The sequence below is a fragment of the Rosa chinensis genome, chromosome 2 (assembly GCF_002994745.2).
Source record: "Rosa chinensis cultivar Old Blush chromosome 2, RchiOBHm-V2, whole genome shotgun sequence".
NCBI lineage: Eukaryota > Viridiplantae > Streptophyta > Magnoliopsida > Rosales > Rosaceae > Rosa > Rosa chinensis.
The window spans coordinates 47,333,333-47,345,183 of record NC_037089.1 but is presented as its reverse complement, the minus strand read 5'-3'; the positions used below and the strand labels follow the sequence as shown (position 1 = coordinate 47,345,183).

General features: G+C 38.4%; 1 protein-coding gene across 1 annotated transcript; it reads left to right on the top strand.

The window, feature by feature from the left end:
- The first annotated feature begins 7,941 nt into the window (after positions 1-7,941).
- On the top strand, positions 7,942-8,798 carry LOC112183771 (E2F transcription factor-like E2FE). The gene is given in 1 exon segment (XM_024322105.2): positions 7,942-8,798. A coding segment is annotated over 1 exon segment (837 nt). The 5' UTR covers positions 7,942-7,961.
- Positions 8,799-11,851: the final 3,053 nt, after the last annotated feature.

Here is an 11,851-nt window from a genome sequence, read left to right as displayed (position 1 = left end):
GTGAAGTAACCAAAAGTGGATTTTCTATCCATAACACAACCTGCCCAGTCTGCATCTGTATTACCACTAACATCCAGATGATTATGCTTTGAAAACATCGAGCCTTTTCCAGGTGCAGACTTTAAATACCTCAGAATACGGATCACAGCTTCCATATGAGTTTCACTTGGATTATGCATGAATTGACTCATAACACTAACTGCGCGCATATGCAATGTCTGGCCGAGTATGTGAGAGATAGATTAATCTGCCAACTAACCTCTGATAGCAAGCCTTCTCTGTTAGAGTTTGATTAGGGTACTCAGCCAACTTATGATTCTGCTCAATAGGAGTATCAGCAGGTCTACAACCTAGCATTTCTGTCTCTATCAACAAGTCAAGCACATATTTTCACTGACACAAGAAAATTCCTAAACTCCCCCTGGTGACCTCAATCCCTAAAAAATATTTAAGAGAACCAAGATCTTTCATCTCAAACTCTGCTGCAAGTAGATCTTTTAATCTTTCAACCTACTCTGAATTATCACTAGTAATTATCATATCATTGACATAAATAATCAAGGTAGTTAATTTACCTTCAGGGTGTTTCAGAAACAATATATGTATGGTCAGAGTTACTCTGTTTGTACCCAAAACAACGCATAGCTTGAGCTCGTGGTGATTGTTTGAGTCCATACAAGGTCTTATTCAACTTACACAAAAATCTTCCTCTTGTGCTTGCCTCATATCCTGGTGGTAGATCCATGTAGACTTCTTCAGATAGCTCTCCATGTAAAAAGACATTCTCTACATCAAACTGTTGCAAAGGCCAATCTGGATTAGCTGCTAGAGACATCAACACTCAAACAATATTAATCTTCTCTACTGGAGCAAAGGTCTCCTCATAATCCACGCCATATGCTTGAGTATATCCCTTTGCAACAAGTCTTGCCTTATATCTATGCACTGAACCATCTGCATTGTGAACACCCATCTACATCCAACAACTCTCTTTTCTTGTGGAGGTGGCACCAACTCCCAAGTATTATTCTTCTCCAATGCCTCCATCTCTTCATTCATCGCTTGAGACCATTTGGGATCCTTGAGAGCATCCTGCACTTTACTGGGAACACATACAGAGGATATTTGATTCACAAATGAAGCATGGGATTTGGATAACTGATGGGTGGATACAAAGTTAGCTATGACATACTTAGACTTAACATCTAAACTTGGTTCATATTGACGAGGTGGTTTACCACGGGTGGACCTAGGAGGCAAAACATACACACTATCACTATTATCAGAGTTAGAAGAAACACCACTAACCTCAAGATTGGGAAGCTCCTCAGGGATTGGTTGACAAGGGTTATCTGTATCTAAGAGGGGTGGAGGAGCTTGGCCTTCTTGGATTGCTAAATTTTGGACGTCGTGTTCTAATTTTGCCAGCGATCGATCACCAAGAATGGAACGATCGATCGTTTTGCTACTAGGAGCTTCTGCCTGGCTGAATGATCGATCGTTTGGCTACTGTCTTCTTTGAACCTGTCTGGTGATCAATCGCTGGCATTCTGGTGATCGATCGTTGGACCCGAAATTACACGACCATCATCTTCAATTGGCTTGATATCATCTTCAATTGGCTGAATTTTAATCCCACGAGACTTCTCTTCCAAAAAAGTGTGTTTCTCCCCCTGAAGTGAAGGATTAGTGGTAGGAAAATAACGTGCATCCTCATAAAAGGTGATATCCATAGTAACATAAACTTTCTGTGTAGGAGGATGAAAACACTTGTAGCCCTTCTGATTAACACCATAGCCCATAAATACAAACTTTAATGCCCTGGCATCGAGTTTGAACTATTGATTCTTAGGGACATCGACAAACACTACACACCCAAACATACAAGCAGGGAGATTAGAAAATGAAGGGACAGACACATGATTTGAAAGGGCAGTATAGGGGGTTTGACCATTGAGAATAGAAAAATGTAACCTATTGATGAGATGGCAAGCAATGAGAATTGCATCTCCCCAAAGATACTTAGGCATATGAGCACTAAATAGAAGAGACCGAGCTATGTCAAGAACATGACAATTCTTTCTTTCTGACACCCCTTTTTGTTTAGGGGTTTGAGGGAAAGTAGTTTGATGAACAATCCTATGAGAATGAAAGAATTGGTGAAACTAAGAATTGACAAACTCCCCCCCCCCCCCCCCCCCCCCCCCCCCCACATTATCAGATCGAAAGACTTTAACACTAGCTCCAAATTGATTTTGAACAAGAGCAAAAAATTCTTGGAAAGCAGAGAAAACTGCATATTTGTGTTTCAATAAAGGGACCCAAGTAAGCCGGGTATAATCATTAATAAACAAAACAAACCAATGTTTTCCTGACAAGATAGACTCACGGGAAGGTCCCCATACATCAGAATGAATAAGCTCAAAAGGAAAAGAACTCCTTGTAGTACTCAAAGGATAACTAGTACAATGACTTTTAGCTAAGATACATGACTCACAATGCAACTTAGACTCATCAATGCCTAAAAACAAGGATGGCATAGATTTCTTCATGACACTAAAGGAAGAATGTCCCAATCTCCGATGCCATAGCCATAATTCTTCAACTTGACTAGTAACCCCAGTCGAAATCAAAGCTGCTGGGACTGCCTTTTCGGGCTTCATTCTGGCAAACATGCAATCCAGATGAAATAGTCCACCCCTCAAATAACCCCTGCCGATTATTTCCCTGGTGATGAGGTCCTGAAAAATCACATACAAAGGAAAAAATGCTACAGAACACTGAGATTGATTATTAAGCTGAGGCACAGATATGAGATGATGAGAGAGATTAGGGACATAAAGAACATTATGTAGTTTCAAGGAAGGGTGAGATGAACAGACCTTATGCCTAAAACAGGAAAACAATCACCATTGGCATTGACAACAGAGGAAATAGATGGTGGATTGAGAAAAAGGAAGAAACTACGATCATGGGTCATATGGTCAGATGCTCCAGAATCAATTATCCAAGTATTGCCACCAGTAAAGCTAGAAATTTTTAAAGCAACTCCAATCTTACCATTACCACCGCAACTTACTGATGCGGTATCCTTACCAGACAAGTTGGTGTGATCTGGTTCTGTCACTGCATAGTAATTTTGGTCTTGAACAAGATGAACAACAACCTTTCCCTTGGGTTTGTTGTCCTGAGGTCAGGGCCTATCAAAGTAGCCTGCTGGAAAACCAACCAACCTGTAACAATTTTCTTTGATGTGGCATGGATTCTTGCTGTAGTTACAAGTCAGATTTGAGGAGAACCAGGGAGGAGGACCTTGAGGAGAGGGATGCAGAGAAGAAGGAGGCCTATTGCCTGAGAGTGACTGATTACTTGAGGGATTGGATGGCTTTGATTGCATTGCAAGGCCTGCAACTTCTGAAGTAACTGCTCTAGTTCCAGCCCTTTGGGTCTCATCTTTGTTAATATAAGCAAAGGCTTGCTGCAAGGTTGGTGTGGTAGTCTGGCGAAGTAATTTGCTCCTTGCATTCTCAAATATTGGATCTAGGCCAGCCAAAAAAACATGAACTCTCATGAGATCCTGCTCCTCCTTATAAATCTTGACATCATCCAGGCACTTCATGCCACATGGACGCATCTGATCAATTTCTTGCCAAATCCCCTTTAGTTTTGCAAAATACATGGCAACTAGTTTTCCATCTTGTGTCATACGGGAGGCTTGAGTGCTCAACTCATAAACCTCGGCAAAATCCATTCCGTTAAAGTAGATCTCCTTAAGGATTTCCCAAATTTCTTCAGCTGTATTTCATCCCATAATCATCTGTGAAACATCTTCAGTCATGGATTTGTAAAGAATAGAGGTTACCGAGCCATTTATAGTCTTCCATTTTGAATAATTGTAGGCTGTAATTGGTGGTTCAGTAATTGAACCATCAACATAGCCCACCTTATCGATTCCACAGAGGTGAGCCTTCATCATCTTCTTCCAGGTTTGGTAATTAGAGCCATGCATTGAGCTTGACACCTCCATAACTTCCAGTTGAATCATCTTTAATGGAGACATAAATTTGGTTGGAACCATGAGATGTCTCACCATCTCTATCTTGCTTGATCAAGGTCGAAAAGTCTTGATCTTTAGCTATGGTGAATACACAGCGGAAGGAAAAACAACAAAGTTCTTGGAAGTATAAGAAGGCAACCGTGATGAAAGGATCAAAGGACAAGGAACAAATCCAAGCACAAAGAACACGGGTCAAGGATCAAAGAACAATGAGTCAAAGTCCAGGATCGGATCTCAGCTCTGATACCAAGTCAAAATATAACAAAAAAAGAGAGACAATTTTGACTGAATAATTCTATATCTGATTCACCTTACAAGAAGGAATTATATACAAATTACAATTGTGCCTAATAAGACAAGTACTATTTCTAAGGTAAGTGGTAAATCAAATAATACTATAGATATCACAGAATATTGCAGAATATCTACATAAATAAGGTAAGTATGACTCACGCCAACAATAAGGTTATAAGAATTTTTGAAGAAGGAGCACCTCTTCCGAGCAGAGTAGCTGAGGTACACCTTCTTGGGACTAGTTCATGGGAATGTTTCTCAAATGCTTCGTTCTCAAGATATAAGGCAGAGTTTTGTAACCAAAAAAAAAAAAGATATCAGGCAGAGTTCACCACCTATAAGGCAAGTTTTGTTGCATAAAATGTATGAGTGGTGGTCTAATTTTGATATTAAATAATGATTCTGGTCTTGAGTTTTTGGTTTTTAATTGTCCTTCACTTCCAAAAAACAATCATACGATTGGCCATAGATCTTTTCCTTTCTTGATGATAACTTATTGAAATAGCTTTGTATACCCTTACAAGTTTTAGGATAATGATCTTGAGACGAATAGTTAGTCATAGAAATAAGAGGATCTCTTCACTGGGAATGTTAGCACTACTACTAGAATTAACAAATAACCACAGGACACCATCTATTAGGGTATCCATTGTACACAAAAGCCACCAATATGATCCACTATGCAGCCACCTATGACATGACAGTGCCGCGCGATTTCCTTCAGTTTCCTTTGCAGCCTAGATTACCAAAGTCGAAACAGTGCCTGGGTTTCCAACTTAAATGACTGCTGATCATGGCGTCGGGTGCCAACTCCACTTTAATTTACAAGCCATTTTCTAGTTGTATACAGGCATTTGGGGAACTTGTAGTTTTTCTCTTTACTATTACCAACCAAATAATAATAATAATAATAATAGTCCATATTTCGAACTTTTGAAGTAATCTAATATTACTTCTTTTCAATTTCAATTTGTCAAATATGTCACATTATGAAAAATCACGCACATTATATATATGCATTTCACATGTATTTGTGTGTGTGTATTTGGAATTGCAAATCATGTAATATGAACAATGTAATCCTACCCTGTTAGAACATGTCATTTCTAGCGGCTTGAAGTGGGAGATTTCTAGATGAATCCTGCTTAGGCAATTCATTTTTTAAGTTGTAATATGAAGATTCATGTTCTACTGAAGTGAAGACTAAGAATAACATCTTATCTAGGTTTCAGGAATAAAAATGTGATCTGACCTCTTTTCTCTAAAAAAAAAAAGGAATAAAAATGTGAGTTTTAGAAAATATTGTCAAATGAAAAAGGTACAAATGAAGTTAACCTTGTATACGTACTGAATTGACTTATTGTTGGCTCCTGTATTTATTTATTTATTTATTTATGTATAGTCTGAGGTTGTAGAGTTAAGTAACCAAGTGTTTTTCTTGCGCATGTATATGGTGATGTAGATCTATTAATGGTGGTGAATGAGCTCTTCTACTTCCTGAATGCTAGAGACTATATGCCCATTTTTTCTGCTGGTTTCTATGAGTGACTCTCCCTACTACCTAAGCTCATCAAAAGAATGTGTTGTTGCATTGTTTACCTTCTCTCAAGAAACATGCATCGCTAAACTGAAAAAATTTGAATAATGGCAACTGGTAACTTATGGATATATGGTTGATAGTGGATTAGTCCTGGCCTGTAACAACTGATGATCGATTGATGAAGTGTTGATCTTTAAACTATCACAACACTGTTGATACAGGTGTGCAGGGTGCAAGTTGCGGGGAGAGGCTAGAGCTCTTTCTTTGGAGGAAGAAGAAATTCAAATTTGCTTTCCAAAGTAAATGATGAAATAACCTCGGTGGTGGGACTGGGAATAGAATGCAGTGTTGACGTTCCAGCAGTGATGAGAGATCGAAGTTACTTTCAATGGTTTTGGGTTAGAAACTTGCTTACTTTTGGAGATGAATTTATGTATGCTCAGTGCATTGCATTTTAGTTCATCATCTTCATTTCTTACTTCCTATGTAGTAGTTTCAGGACTGTACTCCAGAGCTTCGAAATGAAACTGTTTCAGTGATTTTTGGGGCTTTGGAGGCTTTAGGCCGGTCTCGGTGTAACCCAAAAATATAATAGAGACTGATTAAAAACAATCAAATTTTCATGAGACATCAATAGTCATAAGCCTTGGGCAAGGTAAAGAAAGCTATCTAGCTAGAGGTTCTTAATGTGTATTCAGTTTTAAAAAGGTATTAAAACACCGTTTGTAAAACGCACACGGACTTGGAAAATATTTAAACCCAAATATTAAGCCAGCAGTTACGAATTCATAGATTTAAATTTAGTAAAGGTTCAATGGCATGAGACTAGAACTGTTCTTAACCTAATTCCCAACTCCCAATTCAAACTTGATTTAAACCTCATAAAGCCTCCGTTACTTATCCCTCAGTGCCCATGTCTATAAATAGTTCTCCATGTCTTCCTCTAGTTCACAGACCAAGTAGTAAATCTGTAAAACCAATATTAGAAGGTTTGTTTGATATTAGCTAACCAGCCCCAGAAGCCATGTCAAGGAACATTGAAGCATTGTTTTCAGTGCTACTAGTGGCACTATGCACTACTGTATTGCTGGCCAATGCGCAGTTTCTACCACCCAATGCTCCTTCGATTCCAGGCCTGTTTCCACCAGGAATGCCGCAGGATGCACTAAAGTGTTGGTCATCCCTAACCAACATTAGTGGATGTGCTTTGGAAGTCTTTCACTCTATTTTCAGCTTGCAATTTGGAAACATTGGTCCCAACTGTTGCAAGGCCTTTCTTGGTTTGGAGGAAAGCTGTTGGCCTAGAATGTTTCCTTCGAATCCTTCCTTTCCTCCCTTGCTCAACAACAGCTGTTCTCTCAGAGGAGGTTTTGTGCCACCGGCATGATGTAGGAGAAGGTGCTGATCAATTCATGATGAATATTAAAGACAGAAGAAATCTGCCCAAAATAAGTTAAAAATATGAAAGTATTTAGTCGATGACAATTCTTGTTCGAGCAATAGTATGTCAGAGCTATAGGGGTTGCAGATTTCACTCCAGTTCTTACAGTTTTTTGAAGCTTCCTAGTTCCTTGTCAAATAAGGTTTACGTTAATTTCGTAATTTACATTTTCTTATTCTAGTTCTATGAGGAAACTTAGCGTTGTTATATCCAGGTTTGATATTACTAATAAAATTTTAGAGATTTTTCTCTATTTTCGCAATTGTAGCTTCTTCTATTTACAGCTCTAAAATGGATAGCCAGATAGGATCTGAAAGAACCTTCCTTCCGAGGGGTGAGTTATTTGAGGAGTCCAAGGGAAACCTTCCTCGATTACCAGAACGTTCCGCTACTCTGTACAGTTACCACGTTCAATAATTTTCTATTACTTTGTCTATTTTTATCAAGGGTAAAATTGACTTTCTCTACTAATTAATTAAAATAAAAAAATAAAAATAAAAATAAAAAAACAGATCGAGCTCTGTCTCTCTCTCTCTCTCTGTCTCTCCCAATCTGATCCTCTCTCCTTTCTATCACAATTTATTATTTTTTGGGAATGGATTTGTGGATTTGTGAGCTCTCCCTAAACCATGGCCACTTCCTCCTACCTGGAAACCCTCCAAACGTCAAGAAAGTCCAAGAACACGCACACGTGGAAGGGTTTCGGCGCGGTCCCTAACTCCCTGAAGGAGCTCAGAGAAGAAGGCCTGGATCTGACTCCGATCCCGGCGGCCTGCAATAACAACAACAATAATCCCTTGGATGAGACCAAGAGGGAAAAGTCTCTGGCGCTTCTGGCGCAGAATTTTGTGAAGTTATTCGTGTGTACCTGATCGGAATCGATTTCTCTTGATGAAGCTACCAAATTACTGCTTGGAGTAGGGGATGCACAGAATGTATCGGTGATGAGGACGAAGGTGAGGAGGATCTATGACACTGCGAATGTGTTGTTGTCGGTGAATTTGATTGAGAAGACTCATACGGCGGATACAGGGAAGTCGGCGTACAGGTGGTTGGGGCTGAATGGGAGAAGAGATGGTTTGAATTTGAATTCTGAGCCGAATTTGGAGCAGGCTAAGAAGAGGAGCTTTGGGACAGATCTGACGAATACGTGTAGTAAGAGGAGCAAGGTTATGGAGAAGAGAGTTCAAGATCAGGGTGAGGTTGAGAACTGCAATTCGGATTGTTGTGGGGCGAATTCGAAGGAGAGTTCGAAGAGCTACCAGTTTGGTCTTTTCGCTCTGGTGGCGGTTCCAAGAGCTAGGAAGGGTGTTGACATCAACAAGATTTGTTGGGAGAGTCTTGGGGCTTATTATCGGCCTCAGTATCAGAACCAAGCGTTGAAGGAGCTGTTTTCACATTATAGGGAAGCGTGGATGTTGTGGAACTCTCAAGTTGCTGAGAAGAATCCAATTCAGAGTTCTTGATGCTTCAAGGTACATTGCTTCGATTCGATTCTCAGGGACGACACCGAGGCTTCTATTTTGGCAAGGAATCAGTGACAGAGAGTTTTGAGTTTCGGGTTTCGGATTTCCGATGTTGCTGGGAATAGTAAAGAGCTCTGCTTCTAAGTGTGTTTAAATGTTTCGGTTTCGTTTTAGGTGGTAGTTGAATCACGATAGTGGATCCAGTAGGTGTGTTATTTTGATGATCAGTGAAGATGTACTGGGTTATGGCGAAGAAGAAGACATGGGCGTCTGCCGGGTGCCAAGAGCAGTTTTCTGGGTGCAGAAAGATTTGATTTTTTTTAGCAGGAATTGGAGAGGATGATGGTAGCATTGGTGATGGTTTGGGCGGAGGAGAAGTAGAGGAAAGAGAGAGAAGAAGAAGAAGACTGAGGTTGAAGAAGAAGCAGAAGCCATTTTTCTTTGATATTTTTTTGCAGAGAAGAAGCAGAGCTTGCAGCGCTTTGGCTAGAACAAAATCCCAGAAGAACAAAACGAAAAAAAGAAGAAAAAAAATGAAAAAAATGAATTAACAAAAAAAAGGGTATATTGGTCATTTCACTTTTGGGGGGGCCCACATGCTTACCAAGTCAGCAAACAGACGGCCCGTTAGAGATTTTTGACAGAAGTATCACGTTGATATCAAAATATGTCTTGATACTTTTGAGAGTTCGGGTATCAAATTGGCCTTGGTAGCATATTTTGAGGACGTTGGCTGAAATTTTCTCTTTCTAGTAAGAACAGAAGTACCATTGACTGTATATAGTTCTGACATTTATCCACAATCACAATATAACTGAGTGCGGGAAATTAATATGCCACATTTATCGATCTTCAAGTTTCTTATAGGTTGGTCTGCATGAAACGTCCTAGTCTTACAAAAGCCATGTATATAATATTAAACAAAACCTAAAAAATTCAAGGGTTTCAAGGTTACACTGCTCACATCTATTCAATCAGCTACACAAAATAACAGAAAGATATTTCTACACCAAGAACTCATGTTCCTGTGGTAATAATGATTTTTCTATGTATAACAAATTAACATGCAGCAATAAAAATAGGTCCATTTGCTCAATCCATAAAGCATTCAGGACTACAGTCCCACAAAATTGTATACATTTCTAACAAATAACTATTTTTTCCTTTCAAAACAATCCTGATGAAATCATCCTTTATGCCAGTTTTACATTCTCAGAAATAGAAGCAATAACAAAGGAAGACCCTAGAGACGCAACCACGCAATCGCATTATAAACTGTGACAATTCATGGTGAAAAAAGAGAAAAAAGAACCTTCTCTTGACCACACAAACATAATAAAAATATAATATGTCATTGAATTAATTAAATGCTCTGCTATGAAAAGCATGCCATGCCAGAGCCAAAAAAAAAACTTAAAAAGGCGTTTCAGAACGAATTTTTCAATGTCAACCAACCTAGGGGTCGTCAACGGACCGGGCCTTGCTATATTTTTAAATAATTGCGGGCCGGGCCGGGCCGGGCCGGACTTTATTAAAAATCAAATGATCCAAGCCCGTCCATATAAAGCGGGCTTTTTCGGGCCGGGCCGGGCCGGGCTTAGCCTTGCGGGCTTTTTTGGGCCGGGCCTTGCGGGCTTTATTTATAAATAAATATTTAAAGACACAAGTATTTTTTTTTTTTAATCAAGCTTTGGAAATTCAATGGATAATGATCAAATACAACCAAAGATAACAATCTATATAACTATATTGTACCCAAAAAAATCTATATTTATATATAGATACTAATTTGTTGATAAATAAATTTTTAAAGACACTAATTTTTTATAAATCTATATTTATACATCATACACTCCAAAGAGCTACATATAGCAATTCAAAGAAAATGAGAAACCGACCGTTGGATGAGTTTATTACAATAAATTATGAGTGTGGTAAAAAATTTAGCCAATTTAACCATATTTTTGAATCCGATCGGATTGGTCAACCGTAGTCACTTATATGTTTTATTGGTTGACCGATGGCGTGGCAACCGCGAAACGTGCTTATTTTTTCACATCACGTTTGTATATATTCCATCGATGGATGTGCGTGGACATAAGATAAAAAAATTAATTTTAATTACAAACACATTGGACTATACCAATTTTATTCCTAAAGTTATATGACTTATACATTGCATTTAAATTGTTTACGTTCATTCTAAAGCAACCATGAAGTGGAAAATGAATTCGGAGAAACCAACCGCTTGATGGAGAGATTGTAATGTTTTATGGTGGTTGTAGAAAATCCAGCCAATTTGGTTCACGTTTCGAATTCGATCAACTAGGTCAAACGTAGTTACTCTTATAAACCTATATTTATACATCATACACTCCAAAGAGCTACATATAGCAATTCAAAGAAAATGAGAAACCGACCGTTGGATGAGTTTATTACAATAAATTATGAGTGTGGTAAAAAATTTAGTCAATTTAACCATATTTTTGAATCCGATCGGATTGGTCAACCGTAGTCACTTATATGTTTTATTGGTTGACCGATGCAGTGACAACCGCGAAACGTGCTTATTTTTTCACATCACGTTTGTATATATTTCATCGATGGATGTGCGTGGACATAAGATAAAAAAATTAATTTTAATTACAAACACATTGGTCTATACCAATTTTATTCCTAAAGTTGTATGACTTATACATTGCATTTAAATTGTTTAGGTTCATTCTAAAGCAACCATGAAGTAGAAAATGAATTCGGAGAAACCAACCGCTCGATGGAGAGATTGTAATGTTTTATGGTGATTGTAGAAAATCCAGCCAATTTGGTTATCGTTTCGAATTCGATCAACTAGATCAAACGTAGTTACTCATATAAATCTATATTTATATATCATACACTCCAAAGAGTAACCCCTATCAATTCAAAGAAAATGGAAAAACCGACCGTTGGATGAGTTTATTACAATAAATTATGAGTGTGGTAAAAAATTTAGCCAATTTCACCATATTTTCGAATCCGATCGGATTGGTCAACCGTAGTCACTTATATGTTTT